This window comes from Lagopus leucura, unplaced genomic scaffold (assembly GCF_019238085.1).
Source record: "Lagopus leucura isolate 7727_CA_CO unplaced genomic scaffold, USGS_WTPT01 Super-Scaffold_100019, whole genome shotgun sequence".
Classification (NCBI taxonomy): domain Eukaryota; kingdom Metazoa; phylum Chordata; class Aves; order Galliformes; family Phasianidae; genus Lagopus; species Lagopus leucura.
This window is the reverse complement of record NW_024962273.1, coordinates 6,145,896-6,171,003: the sequence shown is the minus strand read 5'-3', so window position 1 is coordinate 6,171,003 and position 25,108 is coordinate 6,145,896. Positions and strand designations below refer to the sequence as shown.

Genomic DNA, 25,108 nt, shown 5'->3' with positions numbered 1-25,108 from the left:
CAAGCAACAAATTATTAAGTGTTCTCCTGAATTTTTTAGGAGACAATCTTGTTTCTCTTGAATCACCCATTATTTCAATTTACCCGTGGCTATCCTGAAGACAAAGCAATGCCATCATAAATTTCAATAAGACTGTATGCTGTACCTTAGGTTTTACAGCTACTAGTTTGACATAATTGCTTTGTCAACCAAAACCTCTCTATTTCCTCAGGTTTTGTATGAAGAGTGCTTTAGATATCAAAATTCGATAAACATCCCAGGTTAGAACAAGAAAATTACTGCTAGCCTATCTTTCATATTTTGAAGTTCTTTTTCACGCCAGAGGCAGGAAATACAATTTCACACATAGGATATGGACACCTTTTTTTCCCCAGAGGAATCCCCTATTACCTTTTCCACACCTTCTTTCATTTTCTTCACTTTTGATTTTGACAGCTTCTTGTTCACTGATTTCAGACTGCTTGGTCACCAATTCCTCCAAATCTTCTCTTCCATCTTCAGCATCCCATGCTGCTCTCTGTTCATCACTTCTGGAGTCTTTCAACACGTCTTTTTCAGTCTGGCTAGTAGGAACTTCACAGTTTCTCTCACCTACAGAGAGAGAAAAGTGATCACTTACACTCTCCTTATAAATTGAGAGCTAATCAATAAACGGATGGACAAAAAACAAGCAACTGAAATACTGAGAAATTGCATTTTATTCTCTAATAATATAATGGTTCATTGTTCAACCACCTATGAAAACAGGGCTAACTTTGATATTAGGAGAATAAACACATGGACCAAAGTGTTCTAGTTATGCAATTTTGTGCAGCCAGCTTTATGAAGAAATATGTGCAATCAAACAGCTAGTTATTATCCACTACATTCATTTACCAAACACCATAAGCACATTAAATAGCTTTCCAGCATTCATACATACTTAAGAAATTGAGAAGTTGACCTTACTTCATCAAGAAAAGATCTAAAAAGAAAAAAAGAACCTTATTCTTTTCTTTCTAATGTAAAAACTTAACATGGAGAGAGATTTATAAAAATATTTACTAAGTTCCCAAATAGCTGGAATAAATTTCATAGAAAACATTTATTCTGACCTGTATGAATGAAAAATGCTGTATTTTTAAGGCAATGTCTCCCATGGCAACTACACAATACTGAGGCTAATAAAACCATCTATGTGACATCATTTAGTTTTTGACATGTAGAGAAAAGCTTTTCAATTTAATTGGATTCAGAATAACTACAAACCTTCTCAAAGAAAGCAAGAGCTACATTTGCTGTAAAGAAAATTAAATTTATATTCTTACTCACCATTTTTATATCCAGTTAACATTCATCTCAATTCTCTATTTGTTTCAAATTAGTAGAATCATACAAAAGATCCCCAGGAAAAGTTAAATTAAGAAAGATCACCTAAAAGGTATCTGTCTATCTATTCATAGAAAGATACTATTCTTCATGTTTTGCTTGTATATGTGCACGCTCAGATTTAAAAATATTTATTTCCTGAAACTAATCACAGCTGGAATGAAAAACGCACACTTTCTCTGCAGCACTTACCTTTATTGCTCTGAGGGCAATTACACATTTCACAGTAAGGAAGCAATTCGTTATTACTGCAAGTGCAAACACTACAGTGCCAAACTTTGTTTAAAGCTGTGCCTTTGCTTGAAGCATTTGAGCTGCAAGGAAGGACTTCATTGTTCTTCTCTGTGAAGAAAGCAGACATTTTTCCAGTCAACGTCTTTTTCTTCCTGGAGCTGACTGGAGTAGATCCACTTACGCTTCTTGCTCTTTTAGCTTCATGTGGACAGGCACTTTCATGACAAGTTGTATCCACATCACTTATTCTTGTGAAATCCAGATCTTCACTGCTCTTCTCTGAATCCTCTTCTTTCACGGCTTCAAAAGACTCTGCACCAACCTTTAATGATTCACTATCTGATAACATTTTGCGTTTCTTTCTAGAGGCAGATTTTGGGGTAAAGAAGGAACGTATGTCATGCTGTCTTTCCTTCTCAAACTAGGAAAGAGGAAAGAAATACATAAAGCCATCTTTGTGATTACTGCATCAGGAATGGTTAAATTTTTCTCCCCATTAGTAGTGCTTTCTAACACGGGAAGCTAGTTTAGAGATGAAAACAAAAGATATTTTCCTTTAAGCAGAAACAGCATAAAGAGCTATTCAACGTTGTGATTTCCTAAAAATTATTTTCAGTGTTCTTATCAAGATTCTGCAATAGCACTAATGATAGCAAATACACAGAACAGGTATGTTACATACATTTTCTGATGGAGCCTACAAGGAAAGACTTCTAAACGTTTTCAAAATAACTGTGCTGAATTTTAAAGCTATTAAGAAAGCTGTATTTTAAACAGAAATTACATTTCCTTATGAGACTCTGAGGATGAGTCAATCACCTAAAAACCAATTAAAGCTACTATTTAAAACCTGTAGATTATTTTATGCCCAACAGATCAGTTTCTCCAGATTAACTTTCTGAACTTGAACTTTTTTTTTGCCACTCATACAGTGTTTCTCCAGTAGTAAAGCCTGCAATGCACACAAAACCTAGGTGAGAAAAGGTTAGATCTTTAAAAAAAAAAAAAAAAAAGAAATAACAATTAAAAACATAAGTTTTGAGTATTACATGCGTAAACAGAAGTTCATTCTGGAGATCTTCTGCACTGTTGTTAGGGGTCCAAGCTTCAGCAAAACTCAAAAAATCCCATTTCTCCTTATCACCTTCTTCAGCCTGCATTCTCTCTTTTTTGCCATTCAAGGTGCTGCCTGTAACGTTGGCCTGCGTGTAAAGACTCGTGTAAAGGCTCTTAAAAATTTACAGGTAGGAACAAGTTTATTTGTCTAAATGCATCAAATTGCTTACAACTGCTGAACTAAGCTTGCAAGAGAGAAATGAGAATATCTGCAGTAATTCAAATAATGTTAGTGATTGAAACCATTCTTCCAGCTGCCCTAATGGAAACCATTTCTGCACAAGTACCATATATATGAAAAGGTATATGTAAAATACCAACATTCACTGAGGTTAAGAGATTATTTACATTGTGTACGCATCTTTCTCAGTAGTCTTTAGGCATTCTGCTTAGTAGATGAAGCCAAAGGCAGAATTAATGGAAAGCAGGAATTCAGTGATTAAACTCTTAGCCAGACAATCTCAGATCCATAGATTTGTCTTATTCTAGAATGTTATTTGCTAGCTGTGCTTCAGTGGTATCTAAACCACAGTGAATCCCCAATTATTTGGTTGTATTCCACACGTACCTTGCGATTCAGCATTGCCCACATAAGAGGATCCAACGTTCCTTTTGCTATAAGGAAGTGAATATTCACAGAACTGCACTGCCCAATGCGGTGTGCTCTGTCTTCTGCTTGCTTAATATGGCCTGGATCCCAATATAATTCAGCAAACACGACGTGAGTAGCAGCAGTGAAAGTTAAACCCTAAATAAAGGAGTACATCAATTTAGAAAAAAGATTCTCCCCATAAATCTACACACTGCACAGAACATTTTTAAGTGTAGGTGAGACAGACCACCTGGACACACAAAAAGAAATACAAACCAACCTTCTACACTTATTCCAGGTAGATATTAGTAAGATTCAGAAAACACTGCAATATTGTGCAAACACTGCATACAGCTCTTCATTATGGAACTAAATGTTGCTTATCATTAATCTGGTACTCCCAGACAGAAGGTGCAGGCTTTTTCTGTTCTTCTACTAATTATTCAACCCACTGCTTATGGTGATTTTGCTCATGTAATTTCAAGAGAGGCTTAAAACAGTTAACATGACTGGTGCAAAAAAAAAAATGAACACATAATTCTGCAAAAGATGCATTACACAAATTGCCTTCAGTAAATAACTTTAATAACCTTCATTTCCATTCTTCAAATTTAATTTTTTTATTTTTATTTTTTTTTAATCCTACCTGACCAGCTGCCTGAATACTCAAAATAGCAACCCGGGTCTCAGGATCCTTCTGAAACTGATTAACCAGATGTATTCTTTCTGCAGAAGGAACACTTCCATCTATCCGTATGTAGCGAACCTACAACAGATTTTAATAGACAAATGAAGTCATCCCTTTTTAGATCCAACCACCTTCTTTCCCCAATACTAAAATACCTGCTCTATTCCAGTCATGGAGATAATAGTACCTCAGTACTATTTTACCTGTCGATCTACAATTAAGCCTATTTATCAGAAAGTACTCAGTACTACCTATTTATAAAAGACAACAATAATGAACACAGGCTCCTAAAATTGAGTATTCTGCACAAGAATCTGCAATTTCCCAGGTAAGATTTATTAAGGTTGCAAGCACTTGCAAACAAATAGCTTAATATTAAATACTGAAGTTAGCCATTTTTCCCTAGCAATGGTTGAGTCCACAACCAATAACATGGAAGTGATCCACTGTGAATTAAACATTCAAGCAAGATAACAATATTTTGGAAAAAAAACCCAAAAAACAAAAACAACAAAAAAACACCAAACCAATGAACACCAACAAACCACCTCCAAAAGAAGACAGAAGAATATCGATGAAAAACCTTGGGAAACAACTGCCTTTAGAAATAGATTCACTGATGAAGTATCACACCAAATATCCCCATTTATAAAACAGTTCTTCAAAATTCCACAATCTTTTCAATACAGGAGCACTGACCTTTATTTACCTAAAGTCCTTAAATTCCTCCACATACAGAGTTCTACTCAATTTAAGCACAACTGTCACATATTTGCAAAGTCTGAAATTAAATGAGTGCACATTTGTTAAATAATTACCTTATTTTCTATAACTGCCTCTGCACAAGCTTGAAGCATGCTTAAGTGGTGAGCAAAAACTAGGAACTTCAGTTTGTCATTTTCAAGCATCATTCTGATATAGTCCTTCACTGCTCCTGCCTGGAGTAATAGAGCATGTTTTCATCAGTTAGATGTACAAAATGCTCAAAATGACAGTTTTCACTTCAATGCCTGAATGCCATTCTATTGGTTAACCATTTAAGACTTTATCATACACTAACGTTAATTTAATAATTATAATTCTGTTTCAAGAAGTAGCACAACTTTACGTCCTAATAGCTAAATCTGTCCCATTTCTTTAGAGAAAAAAAAACCCCTCCACCCTCACAAGATCACAAAGTTAGATGGCATTTCTTTCAGATTAAGATGAAAATAAAAATGCTTTCGGTTATGACATCATTACCTGATGTCTGAAATAAAAATACAGAAAGCATTTAATTTCTGACCAAACATATTTTAATCATAGAAGGTATTGTTTAATCAGAACTTCTGTGCCAGCAACTAGAAAACCATTAACAAATCATGTAGAGTATGACACTATAATAATAATATAATAATTGCCCTATTTAAATACTCACATAATTGCTGTGTTAAATATTAATAGTGTTCATCAAATACAATGACAATAAAATAACAGCTACTACTAAAATTTGTCACTGATCAGTTGATAAAAAAATTCTGAGGGCTGCTGCATAAACAGTATTGCATTTTCCCTCTTTCATTTGAAAATGAGCTGACAGTGACAGAGAATAAAAAAGTAGGGGACAAGGTAGCAACAGAACCACGCTGGTATTTTTAAGATGGATAGAATATTTAAGATAAACTCCAAGGATTCAGATTCTTAATTCTTTTTAAATATACTTTTCTAAATATGGATTAGTGTAAAGAAATGTGATAACAGGCTAAAAAGTAAGCACCTAAAAGATCCGTTCATTCTCACACCTTAATTAAAAGAGGAAAATACAGAACAGGTGTCCCATCTGATAAAATAGAAAGACCACTTAGAGAAGGTTATCATTCTTCATATATCCATGGGGAGAACCAGTACTGACAGAGCACAGTCTGCACAAGGGCTGCATCAGCAGCATCCTGTAATGCAAGCCAGCTGGGTCAGTCAGCTTCAGCAGCTGCCTACACAGTTACATTCCTGGAGCACTCACCTTCAGTGCATTCCTAAGTCCAAGAGATGCCAATACATCTGATTTTATTAACAGAAAACACATCGAAAAATTAAAATATATATTAGTACTTCTACACTTACCTTGGCTATTGCAGTTTCTTTATACATACGTGTGATTAGACTCATGACATCAACAAAATGGCTGTCAGTGGGCTCTGAATTCAACTTCCTCATTAATTTCTCCCACTCTGCAAAAGTGGTATTCAAATTCTAATTGGAAAAAGAGATCAGTGGTTAGGATAGATGTACTTATCTTTTACAGGTTTGTTAGAAGCTACTAAGTATGCTCTACCACAACACTGACTTCCATGAAACATCTAGGGATGGAGTACATTTGAAATCTCTGTCAAATCTGTCTAAAAGTAATTGTAGGATTCAATACCTAATGAAAATGAAGAAGGAAAGACGACCATATTAAAATTAGGGTCAATTTTATATCTATTTGATCCCTTCTCAAGATGACATACCCATATTCTTCACATTATAATAAAAAAAATGCTGATGCTGTACTATACATGTAGCTACAAAGAATGGGAGAATATTTACACATGCTTATATAAATACATATAAGAATATATATGAATACATAGACATTTACTAACAAATATCTTTTTAGCTGATGTGGAAAATTCACCTTAGCTGCGGCTTGTGGGAGATCAAATGGAATACGCTGTCTAACTTTGGGAGGTAATTGTGTTAGAACATCATTCTTCAGTCTTCTGATCATTATTTTTCTTAAAAGTTGATGTAGTTCTTCTAAATTTGAAGCTCCTCTACAGTCCCATTGTTTTCTTTTACCAAAGAATCTGAAAATGAAAAAAAAGAATCAATATTGTTTGGTGAACGCTAGCTATTCCAAATCCAATGGAAGCCTGCAGTACACAATTCATTGTAAGACACAGATATGAAGGCATTTAGCATAACCAGGAACACTGAGTGTTGTTATGTTGGAGAGATGATTGCTTTCTGTCTGATTCCTTCCAACACTCAAGGCAGAGCTCTTAATTTCTAACCCACAGACCTGACTCCCCATCAGACAAAGTCCTCTATTTCATCCCATCTATCACTAATCAGAAGAATCTACCACAATGCTTCTTTATGATATTAAAGTGGGTAACAGCTGATTAAGAAATTAATCACAAACGCCGCAAAGAACATCATTAAAATTCCTTTCCTGTCCCATCTGAATTCACTGTTATGTACATTCAGGATTCAAAGCTAAATGCTCCAGTTTAAAATGTAACTGTATTAAAAAAAGCAAGGCTAAACAGGGGAAGTAGATTAAAAGTTAAAAAGCTCAAGGCTAAAAAAGAGAAATAAATTAATAGCTGTGTTTCTTTTTCTTTCTTTTATTTTCAAGGACATGTTGCAGAAGAGCTTCTCTGTGTCAACATTGCCAAGAAGCAACAAAATCTGTAGCACAGCAGATTTTGCTGGGTTTGGAGAAAAGCCCAGGTGGCATTTCTCAAAGACAGGAGAGTACAAGTATGTAAATTTTACTGGTATTACTGGTAATTTTTTCCTTAAAAGAAAAAAAAAAAAAAAAAAAGGAATTTTAAGCTTTATTGGGCTTATAAAGGTACTATTGATTTCAGATGGCTGATTATGACCAGTGTGGAAGGAGGTGAGGACTCATTTCTACACTGGCAAAATAATGGCATAACTCACTCAGATTGCTAAACAGATGGAAGGCAGCTACAACTTTTGCTCTTATCTTTTCTTCAGTGTGTGTCTGGTCCTTAGAAAGCATTCATCCCTCCAACTTGAGCACTGGGGATGTAAGAAATGGTAGCTGAAACACTTCAACCCTCATCCTTAGAAACAGGCGTCTATAAACACCTAAGTAGAAAACACTTTCACAGAAAGTTCTGCATAAAATAAAGCTACCAAATGGATTACCACAGGATGTTAAGTTCCAGCCAAGTCATGACAACAATGTTATCTGTTGAGAGCTTGCTAACCCGAATTTGATTTTCAATATATTTATGGTATTCCAAAAATAAGATAATCATCTGTGATGGAGTAGTTAACCGTGCTGTACCCACGCACACTTGTGGTGTGAAAATTACAGATGCATTTAGTCAAAACACCATAGAAAAAATAGCATTTCTCCATCTGAAAAATCAGACAGCACTCTGTTATTAGAAGTTAGATGCTGATAAAACATATATATGATAAGAGGAAAAAATGCCCAAGTTACATGAAAATGAAATTAGACAAGTATTACAGTAAAAATTAAATCTAAATGCTAACAATTTAGCTGACAAAAACTACTGGTTTTAGTTCATGCAAAATTGTAGGTAAGAAATCTTTTTAAAGGTTCTTTCCCCTCTCATACCTTCTTACAGTGCCCATATTTGATCTCTCAAACAGAACAAACATACTGCTGTGCTTTTGGGACCTTTTTCTCCTTTTGTTTGGTTAATCTAACATATGATCTTCTTTTCCCCAAATGTTGTAGGACAGCAAAAAGACTGAATCCCATAATAAAGAGATAAATTGTTACATGACAAGAGCATTGCACTGAGAATCAGAAACTCAAGTTTCAGCTCTAGCTGAAATGCCAGCTCAAAAAGTAAAACCTATACTTTTCATATGAACAGTAAATTGGCAAGTCATTTTACTGAACAGAACGTTGGCACTTACACTTTCTCTCAAACTTTAATAGCTTCCAATTTATTCCTAAAGTAAAGTCTCCCATCAATTCAATCCTCTTGCCAAACATCTCTAAACACTGAAAAAAACCCCAATGTATGTATGTGCCAACCTATTTTCTGTTTGTACAATGTATTTTTGATATTCTTCCTCTGTACGGTCCCTAATTCACTTTGATGGAAGAGATGTATCACAGAATGGCTTGGTGTGGGGAGGATCTCAGAGATCACTTAGTTCCAACCCCCCTTCCATGGGCAGGGTTGCCAATCACTGTATCAGGCAGAAGATCAGGCCCCATTCAACCTGGTCTTGAACATCTTCAAAAATGGTGCATCCAAAACTTCTCTGGGCAGCCTGTTCCAGCACCTCACCTCCCCGGGTCTCTAAACATGATGGTGTAATACCACAATAGAGACACTACTTATTGGTTCTTTCATTTCATATGAGAGGAAAATCAAAGTCATTCATGAGAAAAATACAAGGGCAAGTACAGTAATACCTCAAATGAGCATCACAGTATTTTTTGGCATATTCACTCCAAGTTCCAAATCTTCCTGGAAAAAGTGCCTCAATCTGCATGAAAAGCTTTATAAAAAAAAATGTTAGTGACAAACTGCCTTCAAGGATAATACTATTCAGAAATAATTCTCATTTATTACATGCTTACTGTGTTAAGCTTATATCCACCAGCCGTACTACTCATGAAAATAACAAAATCCCATGCTCAATATTATTGATACTATCCCTAAAGAAAGAAGAAACAACACGCAGGATGCTAAATACCTCTTCGGGTCTACCGAGCGCAGGAGTTCCGGTAAGAAGAATTGCTCTACTGGCTTTCTGTACAATGGGCAATAAAATCTTGCTGCGTTTAGCATTTCTGGATTTCATATAGTGTGATTCATCAACCACAACTACCTTGAAGTTCTGCCTATACAGAGTGTATACTAAAGTCTGGGCATCAGAAGTTAACAGGCCATATCCCAGAATCGTCACTTTGCTGCTTGATATTCTCCTAGAAGGGAAAATTCAGAATTCGTCTTAGTACATATTTACTGCAGGAAAATTAACATAGCAAACAAGTTCCAGAAAGATTTTTTTTTTTTAAATAACAGAAGGCAAGTATGATGTCTTTTGGATTGGCTAGTTATAGAGTTGTTAGATTGACTAATAATATTGGCTATTCAATTGAAATAAAAATTCTAGCATCCTACATTTCTAAGTCACACACATTTCATTACCATTTTCAGGGGATATCATTGTGGTTTAACACCAACAAGCTAAGCTAACATCATGATAGACTCTCACTCACCCCCCTCAAAGGGACAGGAAGAAAATATGAAAAAACCTCGTGGGTTGAGAAGAAGACTTTTTTTTTTTTAATTAAAAAAAAAACCAAACAAGTATTGGAAATGATTTCTCACAATAGATTTTAAAACATACAAAGGCATAAAGCACAAATTGTTTTTAAAATCACTAGAGAGCACTGTAGCCCTTCAGGAGCCTTTAAACACAGAAGCACAAAGTTGTTAGGCAAACAAGTTACCAGAACAAGACATAAAGCTGATCTATTCATCTGTCAGAAACTACCACTCTGCTGGCCTGATCTTTATTTGTTCCCCAGTAGAAAGAGATCAAAAGCCAATCCAATAAGCTAAAGTTTCTTACAGTACTTAAGAGTAATTAAAGTTTGTGCATGTGTACATCCATGCTTCTAGACACGGAGGAAGAGACCTAAGCATATTTTAACCTATTTCTATTAAGAAGTACACTTCGTTGCTGAAGTTCAGAAGGAAAGCAAAGTACTGAAATCAGAGAAATCAAAAGGTTGAACACACAGAAGCACAATTTCCCAAAGCTAAACCAAGTGTGTCAGCTCTGTTTTTGGATTTTCTTACAAATGCATAAAGCATCCTTTATGTTAAAATATTCATTAGTTCAACAGCTAGGAAGCCTCCTGGGAATTAAATAGAAAGCCAAGCTTTCCTCTTATCTCGTTGAGAACAAAAGTAGTAATGGTTACGGTTTATTCCTTTTAAGAACTTCAGAACGTGAAAAGAACAGAATTCTGTTTGCCATTTACTTTTGTCTTCACTTTTCCCTTATTCCACATTTCTCTTTGCTGCATTCAGCAGTGTAAGCATAGTTTTTATGTGCAGTTTAACTGGAATGATAAAAAAACTCTCGCTCAAATGGATCTTTATTTTATTTCCCATATTCCTCTAACAGCTTTATTTTGATTAGCAATAGTAATTATCCCTCAATTAAGATTTTAAACATATTTTGAATTGGATTTGTTTGGTTACGGTTACCCCAAGGAGGATTCCAAGCTACTTTCTCATCTGCATGTTTGGAGAGTATCAGGAAATGACTGCCAAGACAACATGGAAGTCAGTCTTCTTTGTCCAGGTCTTAGAACAATATCTAGACACTGCTATGAAATTAACCAAGTTATTACAGCAAAACAGATTACAAAATACCTTTTTAGTTCAGTGTTTCCTTGCAATAGGAGAGTTACTTTAATAGCATTAAGACTTGTAGTCCCACTGTAATGAATTTAGGCTACTAAGTCTAAAGATAAAAAACCTGGATCACAATGACCGTCTCAGTTAGAGAATATTTACTGTAACATTTAAATTTATCAGTGCTCTAAATAGAAAGTTAACTGTAATTAAGTCCTTATTTTCTAACACATACTAATTTTTTTTTCAAAAATGTGTTCAAAATGTTTTCCAGAAACTAACAAGTACAATACATCAGAGCTGACACATGGCCAATGTGTTCAATAGGAAACACCCCAAAGTAACCAAGTCTTCAGCAGATAGCCTTGCCACTGTGCAAAAAATCAGACCTCTCAGTTACAGAGGAGACAAAAAACAACCACAAAACCCATCCCTCTGCTGAAACATAAAACCCAATTGAAATTTCTTTCATCTTGCTGAAATCCTTACTTTTCATTATGAACATCTATATATTGTGTGTTTCTCACATACATACTGCCATCAGCTTACAGAATGAAATGGGACTTTCTAATGAATAATAATGAACTTACCCAATATCAGTTTTGTTTTGAATGATAATAATATCATCTGGAGATAGTTCTGGAATCCACTTTTCCATCTCATCAACCCAAGGATATCTCAAAGATGAAGGCACTACTATTAAGAGAGGCCATTCCTTCCTGTAGTAGTAGGAAATAGCAATTGCTTGAATTGTTTTACCTAGTCCCATCTGTGAGAAGGAAAAAAAAAGTTGAAAACAGAAGTTATGTTTGGAAATCATTGTTACTACAGTTAATCTATCATGAAAGAAAATGCTTCTCTTTAAAGGGATTCACACATACTGCATATTTGGTTTGCTTGTTAAAGCTCCAAGTATCTTTTCCAGTGATTTCAGAAGGCCTTTGGTTCAGAGACTTAGTAGGACAGACTATGAAGTTGACTGAACTCTTCAGCTTGTTAATTTGTCAAAAACATTTTAAAACCTATTCAAAGGAAAGACAAATATTGCCGAGATTGAAATTTCCTCAAGCTTCTTTCTGCTAAAAACCATCACTGGAACCTACATCAGTCCTTAAACATTATCTCTTTTACATTTAGTTTTTATATAATAACTTTTTAGTCCATCATGAAGTTTGAATTTGTGATTTCTTACCATAGATAAAATATTTTTGTAATAAATTTAAAATGTTACAAGTCATGAATTTCACTATTAATGAAAGTACACCCTAGGTTTGCATCAAATTAAGTATTTGGTATTTTCCACTTCGGTATTTTCAGAACATCTAGGTAATACCACAGGAATTGGGCTCCACTCCCTGCCAACTTCCCTGAATGAAGCATGTTAAAACAAGAAAAAGTGACGTTAAAGTAACAGGAATCACTTACCTCATCAGCAATCATACACCTACAGGTGCAATAAGGGGGAAAAAAAGAAAAAGAACAATAGTAAATATAACTGATAAACCAATCGTTATAAATTGCTTACTATGAATGTAAGTTAGGCATTCAGCAAATCCTGAATATTTTCTTTGTGACTAAAGGAAAAAAGAGAGACTTCCTTTTTAGAGTGCCTTTGACAATAACAGCAAATGTAATTTTGGTATGATTGTAATAGTAAGTACACCAGTTATTCTAAAATTGTATACTCAATTTGTTAGTATTACTGAAGAACATACAGTGGAATTGAATTGCTGCTTTGGTTTAGTGCTATATTAAATTTAATCTTAAGAGACAGCGCAAGAAATACATCTTCAATTATACTGTCTTTCAGGAACAGCATCGTTTTTGATTCTTTGTGATTAAGAGTCACTTCTATGGCACACTGATTTAGAAAAAAAAGTCACTTCCAGAGGTGTTCCATTTGTTTTGAAATAGAAACAGACCTCCTCTCACCGCCCCAGCTGTACTGGGCAAAGCATTGGAAAATGAACTTGATTTTTTTTTCCATTTAGAAGCCCTTTACTCCAAGCAAAGAAAACAATGGCAACTCTAGAGGCAATTATTTAAGTAAACTTATATTTCCTGAACAAACACCACCTCTGATATAAATTTCTTTATAGGTATGTTACATTATGCCTTAGTATTAATACTCTGAAGTCTGAAAGGATTTTGGGAACTTAACTGCTCCTGGCCCACACAGACTCCTTCAAAACCATTTTGAAATTAGACCAAGGCCAATGGAATTATTTGTTGGACATTCAGTTACACCATCAAATGGTGGCTGATGTCACCTATTTCCAACTATTGTACCCTCAGCTATTTCACAAACTTTTAGCTCTGCTATTCTACAACTTCGTACAAGTTGGAAAAAAATACACCCCCACCAAGAAACCAAAATCCCAAGGAAAAAAGAAACCTCCAAACACAAACCCAAAGATTATCCAATTTGAAAGCATTATCTAAAGAAGTAAGAGTTTAACTCTTGTAATCAGACCCCCTACATCATATTCACACACCAACAAATTCAGAGGAAGACAAAAAATGTTAATCTAAGAAAGAAGAAAAGAAAAAAATCTACTCCCTTTCAGTCTTGCAACATGAGGGTGACTTAAAGTTCTGTTTTCCTGTAACAACACCAGACTGCACAAAGCTTCAGACTTGCTAAGAACCTTCTTGCCACAATCAACGCTAAGATCTAAAAGCAAGATCTAAAATGAGCACAAAGTGCCAACTTCTGCAATCTCAATAGCATTCCCTGCTTGAGTTTCAGCTATGTAACTGGAGGTTGGATTAATCCTCCAGCTAATACGTAATCGGGGGAGTTTTTCAAGCACTGCATAATTTTCCAAATTTTCATAAAAAACAAAGTGGAAGAATAACTCCCACAGTTTTGTATCATAGTGCCACACAAAAGGCTCGGTAACACCACTGAGAAATACAGCACTGGGTGGCTGCTGCTTGAACTGAATGGCAGCAATAGATGGACAGCTGCATGCAGTTCATCATTTTGAAGACTTGTTTACTGACAGAAAAGCATCAAGTCTTAGAAATTGAGACAGTTCAAGCTCCAGGAGAGAATGAACTTCACAGGCCACTCTGCTTGTGTCCCAGTGTCCCATCACATTCAAGGGGGAAAAAAAAACTAAAACTAAAACTAAAAATAAAAAGCCCAAGGACTTTTGCCTTGAGCTTTTGCTTCCTATCCCCAGTAGCCTTCAGTCACAGACACAAATTAGTCTTGATTAATTGCTCTGGATAAATTCCTCACTGCCTGTTCCCCACCACTGCATCTTCTGAGACAACAAACTTCTCTGCCACACAAGTAGATGTGCACCCACTGCACCATGCTACTCAAATGAAACATTCCTTCTGTGAAAAAAACTGAGATCTTCCAGGTCTCTGCAACTGTAACTAAATTTAACATGTCAAGACATTAAAATTCTGTATTTTGATACTAGAAACCCTTTAAAATAATACAGAACTGCTTTTTCAGTGTTGGGTGTATGGAAATTCATGCAGGTACTCAAAGTACTAACAACATCAGCTGTGATCACATTCAATAACATACATCTTGCCATGGGGCCAAAATGGACATTCCTGTGGCCAAACTACAAAGCTTGGCAGAAAACACACAGAGGTAATTCCCAGATCTGATGTGCTGGATACAGATTTGATACTCTGAGAGCTCTGGTACATTGATGCTTGCTCATTCAACCCGAAAGTGTAGATTCCAACATCAACGTTTCCTTTGTACTAACACACACGCACGAAAATATGCATATTGTACAGCTTACATTTTTGTAAGTTGCAATCTACTTGTAACTCACTTTGTAGCAGTCCCTCAGCTTTTTAGATGTTTTCCACTTCAAACTTGGTTGGGATGGAACAATCAAAAAAAAAAACCAACATAACAAAACATAACTGCTAAATCCACACAGGCAAAGGAAAAAAAAAAAAGGCAGGAAGAGAATATTTTTAGTGGCAACTTGAGATTGTGGAGCCTTTGTGTTTGTGATTTGCAGCTGGGCAGAGACATTAATTTGCAGACAACAAATACACAATTCTATTTTTAAATAATGCCGTATATTGCTTACTTTAAAGAGTGATTTTTTTCCATTTAATACAAATTGCTTCCATTATACTTCTAAAAAGAATTCTTTCTTGCAGATTCTTAAAGGTGGCAACTTCTATCAGTAGACTGATTTTTAAAAACGGTTTGAAGACTGAAATTGAGTGGAATGCACAACAACCTAATGGTGGAGAATCATTGTTAATTTCAGTTTTAACTCCTTAAACAAATGCAGAAAATAAGTAGCAAACAAATGCAGAAATGTAGCAATTAGCTACATACAAAGCAGAGGCATCTCAAGATGAAGCTAAAAACATTCTTTAATATTGTATTTAATCCTAAAGGATATCAAAGGGAATGCACAAATACAGCAATATCTGAAAGTACATTGCATTCAGTAGCATCTGCTGGTAAGGAAATGTGGCAGAGAGAACAGAAATACAAATGTTCCTTGCCATCTTGTGCTGATAAATACAGTATTTCTCAGTATATCAGCTTCTATTTTAGCAGAGTATTATGAATAATGAAATGAAAATCACGTCACTTTAGGCGTGCATCTCCTACACAGCAGGAATAAATCTACTTTAGTGTGAGCCACACATTTTAAAGAGATGAAAGTGAGAATACATGAGGTCCTATTGCACTGTGTTTTGGTGCATGCAAACCAACTTCTTGGACCTTCATTCTGTTTTTCAGAGAAACAAGCCAGAACAAAGAAATTTATAAATTGCTCTGACAATTAAAAGCTAAGAGCAATCAAAATAAAAACTTAAAAGTATGTCAGCCACAGGAACAGATTTTTTTCATGAAATGATATTTTTTCATTAGTTTATTGCAGCCATTTACACTTTGATGACTTAAGTATCTGCAGGACTACAGGAAGTTGTTCTATCTCACTGCTTTCAATTATTTTCAGACTCTGCCCATAGAACCTTCTGTTTTCAACTTCAAGTAAGTATGTCTTCAGTGAAACCTGTTATGCAGCAGTGCTACCCAGAATAGCACATACAATTTGATCACTCACATCCATGGAAGATAAATACAAGCCAAAAGAGAAGTGGAAAAGAGCTAATAGAAAGATTAAGGGGCAGCTGAGCCTCCCATGGTAGGAAATAACAAGAGAAACACGATTGCTTCATCTCCAAAAGGAAAAGCTGAAATGCAATGCTTGTTCCACCTCTCCCTGTTCCATAAATCCACAAAAAAACAATTTCAGAGATAGAAAGACCACAGTGTTGGTACATAAAAGTCTCAGCCTATTAACACATTGAAGCTAGAAATTAGAATTATACTCTTAATTATACTAATAACTGTATCTGTGAAGAACCACAAGGGGGAAAAAAGTTACTAATTACAAAGCAGAACCCAAATTTTACAGAGAATCAGCCTGGACCTTGCCAGCAGCACAGGCCTCAGGACACACATCTCCAATTCTGTGCTCCCAAACTGACAGACAGTACAGTTTCTGTTAATGGTTACAAAGATGTGGTACTTCTACATACACTTCTCACCCTATTAAAGAGCTGTAATTCAGCAATAAATCTTCAAATCTAGTTCTCTCCCATCTGTTCTGCTACAGTAATTTGTAGTAAAAAAAAAAAAATCAAAGGCTGAAGCAGGGAAACTACTGGCTTTTCTTCCTATGCCTGCAACCCCTACATCACTTAGGCATAGAAACATTAACTACATACATCATGGACTGACATGAATCAGGTGCACAAAAATTGTTTTTAAAGCTGCCCTGAAGTTTTCAGTCTTAGAAGTCTTAAACATGACTGCTTAATGTAGTTACAGCATCTAAGTCGTCCAGTATCTGCTCTTAAAGGCACAAAAAATAGCTTATATTCACTGAGAGGGAAATCACCAAGGGTCCCCACATTTTATAACCACATGGATTAGTTTAGAAGTGTATGGAACTTCCCTATCATTATAGCCCAGATCATACAGAACTGATCGGATACCTGATAATTGCATGATAACATTTCAAAAGAAATACCCCACATTTTGCTTTATGTAACCTTAAAAACACGCAGCTGCCATTTATAACAAACGTCAGTACGTCCTACATTGCTGCAGTGAGACAAGCTGCCGACATGAACATAAAGAAACAGATCTTCAGATACACGGAAGGGACAAATGTGTACTTTTAGTTCATATATTTTGACTGCAAGAAGACAGACTTCTCGTTCTCTGAAGTTCAATTAGTCATTTCCTCTCAACTGGTAGTTACCCAATTTGAGCTTCATCGTTCATATCCCATCTGTTCAGCTGACACCTCAATAATAGCTCTATCCAAGAATAAAAATCAGAGCTATGATACGCACTTTCGCATCCTGTTTTAGGCTCAGCCCACACAGTCAAAAGTTTCAGAAAAGCAGGAAAAATCATTTTAGATCTCTCAGTTACACTTCCCCTCAGCACAGAAGTCCAACTAGGCAATGAGCATCACAGACAACGGCAAGCTCCCTCCATTTCCTTTCCCATTTCTAAACGTTTCCTTTCTTCACAGTGAATCCTGAGGTTGGCATCTGAATCTGTCCGTTTGTGAAGGAATGCTGCTATTTTTTCCTAACAGAACACATCAGAATCTCACAGCAGTGCATTACACATTCTGCTACAATCTTCCTGGTATTCATATACCTCTCACAGTTGTAGGGTCAGCAGTGGGCTTTGCACACAGCAGTAGCTTTCATAAATAGAAGGGGACACACAATCTGATCTCTATCCTTTCAAGACGCATTAACTTAAAATAAAACCAAGAGAAAGTACCTGATAGGTGAATATGCATGCAGAGAAGAAAGAGAAATCGGCTGTTTTGTTGGTCCACCCCAAGCATACATAGGTTCGAAACTTTAATTTAGATCCAGACAAAAAAGAATACAAGCATCTACGAGTATAATTTAAGGGTCCACACAAAACTGACTGAATCAGAGCCCCACAACCAGATAGTCAAGACTCAGCACACACTATCAGAACAGCCTTGTAAAGGTGCACTTGCACTACAGAAAATCTTGGAGAGAAAACAGAACTTAGAGGAAAATCAGAAAAAAAAGAAAAGGAAAGACAGAAGGGATGATAATTTTTCAAACCTCATAGAGCACAGGAAGATCTGATGGTTATGTTGACGTCAAGAAGACTGAACCAGCTTTGTAAAGCATAAGGAGAAACAGATGTTCAAAATTCAGTTCATTAGAGAAGCAGAAGGGAAACTGAGGCTAAGCTTGTGTGGCATATGTCATACAGCCACAAGAAGTCATCTGCATCAGAAAGACATTAACACTGAAACAGCTTCGTAACACAAGTTTCAGGGAAGGAAAGAGTGTTTAAATGATCATTATTTCTATTCCTGTGTGTCTGGGTTACGTTCAGGCAACCCTTCTGAAATGTTAGCAACATCACCAAGTAAACAATGCAATTACAGTTTGTTGTGTTAATTACAACGACTTCAGCAAGGTATGTGAACAAAAACAAAGAATCTAATTTTGAGCTACTCTTGGAAAAATACCAACAATTCAGCAACACACTGGCCTATGTCTGAGGTTTAACTTTATAACCTATCTGATTTGTATACATAATTAAGAATCCTAGTAAGTCATGCAGTCATTGCTGTACGTTCCTTGCAACTACAACATCATTTTGCAATTATGTTCTCTCTAAACTAGATAGCTCTGCCTCTTTATAAGCCATGGATTAAAAATTAAAGGGAATATAGAGTTCCAATGTAATTATTGCTTGCACGTGGGGATAATTCAACTTTTTGATTCATTTTCAGCAGCTATTTACCCAGAACTGCAGGCAGCTTTTTCAGAACAAAATCCTTCACCTTTAGTTCCATTTTCCAAGACAAACAGTCAAAGCAGTAGCACTTGATTTCTTAAAACACTGAAAAATTCTGTTACTACTCAAACAAACTACAGCTGGTTCTGTTAGTGCAGCCTTTGGAACATGCTGTACAGAGGAAGCTTTGCATCTTTCTTTCACCAGTGTGGGTGTTCTGATATTCTTGGGATTCTCACCTACTCATGTGAGTCAGTTTTATATAACGCTACAACATACAATTTACCTCCTACTCACAAGCCAACACTTCAGCACTAACATCTTAACCAAGGTTATTTAAGGAATCTGAACTGAGTGTATTTTTATATAAAACTGCGCAAGCAACCGTTACATTTGTGTGTCAGTAATCGCAGCATTCAGTCCTCAAACGAGAACACAGATGATAATCAAGGTTGTTTAACCAAAAATAGAGCCCCAGAGGATTTCAGCCACATCATACCCTTGCTCTTGAATTACATTAGGTGCTTTAAAAAAGTAAACAATGAAAAACCAACCATCAATCTAATGTAAGATGCACTGAATTGCCATATCTGCAGTGTTCTCAGTTCTTCAAAGGAATATAGAGGAGAATGGCTGTGCAGAGTCTTAGGCTTTTCTCCAATACTGCTCAACCCGTATCTGAGTGAGACATTTAAAATTACCCGTGTTTATGAAGGTTTGAGAGCAATATGTGTATATTAGCCAGCATATTTCAGTATGGAAAAGGATGTGTGAAATAACACATATCAACCAAAGTGGTCAAGGCAAAGTTTAAACTCAGAGACTGAGAGTCACAGAACAGTTTGGGTTGGAAGGGACCTAAAAGACAGGACTAGCCAGTTCCACCCACCCACCAGGCTATGGCCAGGGAGGCTCCCACTAGACCGGGTTGCCCAAAGCCCCACCTAACCTGGCCTTGAACAGCTCCATCAACGGGGAATCCAGAGGCTCTCCGGGCAGCCCGCTCCAGCTCTGCTACCCTCCAGCCCTGCTACCATCTGAATAAAGAATTTCTTCCTCATGTCTGATTTAAGTCTATACTCTTTTAATCCAAAATCATTACACCTTGCTATCACTAGAGGACCTAGTAAGAAGTCTCTCCCCATTTTTCTTATAAACCCCCTCAGACACAGATCAGCTCACCAGCTGAATTGCTGCAAGAAAGACTGACATCAATTAATTGGAACAAAATGGAATAACAAACTAATTTCAACTACTGACAAGCTAGGCTACAAACTGTAACCTAGACATTAATTTTCAAGATTGAAATACTTGCAATCAAAGTAGCTCTTGCTTAGTATGTAATGTAATGTCTTTCAATGACAATTAGCTACTTCTTAATACTATCAAATAAAATTTGCTTTCCCAAATGATATTCCTTACTGCAAAAGCTGCAGAAGAACTCATCTCTTTGAATCTTCCTCCTTACTCCCAGTTCCCTCTGATCTGGAGAGATAAAGGCAATGGAGGCACTTGTTAACATCACTTAACACTTCAAGTCACCAAGTACTTATTGAAGTAAAAACGAAACATCCATAAAAATACTCCTAGGCATGACTCAACAAAATGACTATTAAAGAAATTCCATTTTTAAACACAGAAATTAGTTAAATTGACATCTATCAAAGTCATTGTGACAAAAGCAGAGAAAGTAAGTAGATGTCCCTTAAAAAATGATGATCATTTTCAGCTTTCTTATTTTGGAAATCTGAACCTGAACTTTCCATCTTAAAAACAAAATGGTCAAAAGTTGAACAAGAATTTAGATTAGCTCCAATCTCACAGAAATATTGATGCCACACATTCTCACATCTCAACAGATATTCTATTTGGTAACTACACCAATTCAGCATCCTTGCCTGGAACATGTAGGAATGACATTAGTTATGTGCTTACAAGAAAACAAGTCAGAATGCTCACTCAGATTCCCAACAAATCAGACAGTACATGTCTTATTGGCTCTAGAATTATTATTATTTTTTTTTTTCTAGACAAGCATTAGGCAGTTTGTGCTGCTATACACAACACCTTTGGAGCATTTAGTGAAAAAGCTTGCATCTGCCTGTCTCTTCTGCCTCACTTTTACTAATGAAGCTCAAATCACAACTGCATATTTATCTTATTAGGGAAACTGGGGAAATGAATAGACTGATCCCAGCCCCATTAGTATCTCAGAGTGTATATTTCATTCAAGGTTTTTTGTTCCTCTGTCACCCTAGGAGCTTCTCTAACCTAAGAAAACATTAACTCAATCTCTACAGTCAACAATAGAGAATTCTCTCTACACCAGTTTCCTACCGCTACAGCAAAGCAGGATTAAGTGATGGCAGCACAGGGAGTGCACAGCCTCAGAGATAAAAGAGAAGCCCAGATGCACATATTGCTTACTTCAAGTGCTATGTTCATATATTTTCAAAATTAGAAAAGAAACTTTTATGGAAAAGCATCAGACCTTGTTAAAATATACCAAAGGGAATAGTGAAAGAATGCTTAAATCATTAAGGAGTGCACAGAAGAGATTTGGGTGAGCCAGAGGCTGACAAACTCATAAGAAAATTCAGCTACAAGCAGCAAAGGCTCTTGTTCTCTGTTCTGAGACTAAAAGAGAATTAGATCTGGGTAAGGGACAGATTTTTGAAAAACAATCCTCAGGAAAGTTTGACTTAATATATTTTACTTCAGAGGCTATGTGAACATGTGCAAACAATTGCCCAATTTGACCCAGCTAAACTCGCTATGCCAAAGAATGGCATTTCTTGCAGCCATAATGCAAATACTTTCATACCCATGTCACAGTAAAAACATCAGCATAGCATTATTCAACAGTCTTTTGTTAATGAAAAGTGTCAAGAAAAGAAAAAACTAAGTCCATAACCCTAACTGAAATAACCCCATAGCCTCCTTAACAGCCATTAGCCAAAGCATTTCAAATCTTTCTACACACTTATTGCAGGCAAATGTTGCTTCTCAAAGAAAAATACCTGATTTGAATGTATCTAGTTAAGCATTTTCCCGAGGAAGCTCTATATTATAACAGCTTGCAAAGGATTATGTTTTCAAACACATTCATTAGCCTACACAAATTAACATTAAAGAAACTATATACATATTTTCTTGTGTAATTTTATTATTTGTATATATAAAAGCATATCAATTGCATATCATGTAAACTCTACTTCCCCTTATTGGCATCAGATCATGAGATACAGTAGCCTAGGGCTTCAGATACATTAAATTCAACTCTTAAATACAAACTTTGCTGCCTATTCTGTCAAAACCTTAGTGATCCACTAAAACTGTACACAGTTATTCTTACAGTCACACCAGAAAAGTACATAGAGTTACAGAATCCTTAGAGTTGGAAGGGACACTCACAGGTCATCTAGTCCAACTCCCCTGCAGCAAACAGGAACATGCACAGCTAGGTCAGGTTGACCAGGGCCTGATCCAGTCTTGCCTCAAAAGTCTCCAGGGACTAGGCATCAACCACATCTCTGGGCAATCTGTTCCAGTGCCTCACCACCCTTACCATAGTAGACCTTTTTTCCCTTATATCCAACCTAAATGTACCCTCTTAAAGCTTTAAGCCATCTCCCTTTATTATATGACCATAGACCCTGCTAAAGAGTCCGTCCCCTCCTTTCCTGTAGCTTGCCTTTAGATACCGGAAGGCCTTCTCTTCTCCAGGCTGAACAGCACAACTCTCAGCCTCTCCTTGCAGGGAGGATTATTTTTGTGGCTCTCCTCTGGATGCAGTCCAACACGTCTATGTCTCTCCTGTACTGAGGACTCCACATCTGGATGCAGTACTTGCACGTTAGCACCCACCAGTACTCCCAGGTCTTTTTCAGCAGGGCTGCGCTCAATCCTTTCATGCCCCAGCTTGTATTTGTTGCGAGAGTTGCCTCAATCCAGGTGCAAGACCTTACATTTGGATTTGCTGAACCTCACGGGGTTCATCTAGGTCCACTGCTCAAGCCTGTCTAGGTCCCTCTGGATGGCATCCCATCTCTGGTGCGTCAGATGCACCCCCACAGCTCGGTGTCATCAGCAAACTTGTTGAGGGTGCAGCTGACCTCACTGCTGATGTCACTCAAGAAGATATCACAGTATTGGTCCCAGCACCAAGCCCTGCTCGTCTCTGACCTCCATCCATTTTGAAAATATGAACTTTCTTTTTTTTTTTTTAAACAGCCTCAGCTCAAATCACTTCTTTTGTGCCAGACCTCTACGACGACATCACTTTCCACAGGAGCAACATGCAGCCTCAAGTCATGAAAGTACTGTAATCACTCAGATATTCTAAAACTTACGAAGCACAGATATCATTCTCCTTCCTGCTTCTTTGACCTTTTAACACAGTAACACGATCTTAGCTAAGTATTTCCAGTCACTGTTGCACAAACTATTCTTCTGATTTATAGGGTACCTAGTTGTTGAATGCTCTATCAGTTGCTGTACTTGTTAACTGAGCGCTCTGCAAGTTGTCTTCTGCTTGGTTGTTACAGCTCAGTGAGTTCCAGAACACCCTGATGACATGCCAGAATTGTACCAAGTTTAAAATAGAATACCACACAGATGCATCGAGATCTGTTAGTCATTCTCTTAACAGATCTACCATGCCATTAAGAACTACAGAAGCAAACGTGAATTAACTTATTTTGAGACTGCTCTATTAACATCACAAAAAGAAGGCTCCGCTGATGACAGCCTCCTCTTATACGTGAAGATGTTGGATACTACAGGTTGATTTTGCACTACTAAATATTTCCTCTCCTCCAATAGGAGAAAAACAAAACAACCTCATCTAAAATCATGTTATATTACGTTACAAAAAATATGTAATATAGCTAACCTAAGTATTGCTGTATTCACATAACCTTTCTAACCATTCATCAATTTTTACCTAGAATAATTCATTCAAGCATGTGATATAAGGAATATACCTGCCACTCCTCTGAAGTGCAAATACGATGCCTTTCTCCTGAAAAGGAAGCAGTTTCTTTCTCAGTCTTTCAGGCAGAAAGGACAGCTCAGCATCAACACTTTCAGAATAAGAAGCTTCGGGTGCATGTGTGTCCTGGAGCACATTAGCCATTTTGAACCTACTGGAAACAAAACCAAAAAAAGATGTCTGTCTTAAAAGATAGGTCTGCAATACATTATGGAATAGAACTTCATGGAATAATAACAGCTTGAAATACTTGACATTTACACATAAGCTGCTCTTATACCGATAGCAGTAGGAAGTAATGAAAATACTCAGACCAGCCAGTTGCCTTTTTCTAACACCTAACAGTCTAGGCTTTTAATGGCTGCCACAAATGACAATTTAATTCATAAAAAACACATCACAAAGGAAGAACACCAGAATCACCACCATATAGTTACTAATATACTAATACTAATATACTATACTATATATATATATATACACACACACACACTCTATATATATATACACTCTCTATATATATACTACACTATATACTAATATAGTTACTAATTAGTAACTTCCAAGATATGGCAGTCATTAAGATCCTCACAATGCTTATGTTAGAAAGGCAAAGTCACAGAGTTGTTGTAATTCAGTGAACCTCAGATAAGATCGATCTCCCCTGATAATCCTTACCCAAAAGAAAACAAGCAAAATATCCAAAACATTTTAAACATTGTTGCATTCACCTACTACAAAACACCCTTCCTGTTTCCAAAGTAGCACAGCTTCACTTGTATTACCATATAGATAAAGTGCTAAATCAAGTTGCCATAGAACTGCCTGCCTTAATTTAGAATTAAAAACAAGCAATAAATCATCTCTCTCTTTATAGCTAATAAAATCATGGCAATGTGTGGGTATAAGGAGGGAGTTTTCCCCCATGAAACCATTTCCAAAGAGGAGCCATTCAGAAAAGGGGCAGGGGAAGAATGCTGTTTTCAACATCAAAAATGTCACCAAGATTGTAAGAGAAAGTTGGCAAGATCTCAGTGCTTCACTGTGCTTTATCAGTGCACTTTATTTTATAACAATGCCTTTGAAAACACATTAGGTTTTTGTTCATTTGTTTTTCCCTAAAGTTAATTAATTTTCATCTTTTGGCTTATCTGGC

The 25,108-nt window shown here is 36.4% G+C and overlaps 1 protein-coding gene across 3 annotated transcripts in view; it reads right to left on the bottom strand.

The window, feature by feature from the left end:
- Positions 1-25,108, bottom strand: part of ZRANB3 (zinc finger RANBP2-type containing 3) — a 37,085-nt gene that overhangs the window by 7,623 nt on the left and 4,354 nt on the right. For 2 of the 3 annotated variants that reach the window (XM_042877655.1, XM_042877656.1), the window contains exons 2-14: positions 23,945-24,106; positions 12,560-12,578; positions 11,725-11,903; positions 9,456-9,687; positions 9,172-9,257; positions 6,652-6,823; positions 6,099-6,227; positions 4,817-4,936; positions 3,957-4,076; positions 3,287-3,466; positions 2,652-2,804; positions 1,561-2,023; positions 391-591 (exon numbers count right to left, since the gene is read on the bottom strand). In XM_042877655.1, the coding sequence (XP_042733589.1) occupies positions 391-591; positions 1,561-2,023; positions 2,652-2,804; positions 3,287-3,466; positions 3,957-4,076; positions 4,817-4,936; positions 6,099-6,227; positions 6,652-6,823; positions 9,172-9,257; positions 9,456-9,687; positions 11,725-11,903; positions 12,560-12,578; positions 23,945-24,096 (2,206 nt within the window). In that variant the 5' untranslated portion in view covers positions 24,097-24,106. Of the gene's footprint in view, positions 1-390; positions 592-1,560; positions 2,024-2,651; positions 2,805-3,286; positions 3,467-3,956; positions 4,077-4,816; positions 4,937-6,098; positions 6,228-6,651; positions 6,824-9,171; positions 9,258-9,455; positions 9,688-11,724; positions 11,904-12,015; positions 12,089-12,559; positions 12,579-23,944; positions 24,107-25,108 lie in introns of those variants that run through there. The other variant, XM_042877657.1, reaches the window with a different exon arrangement.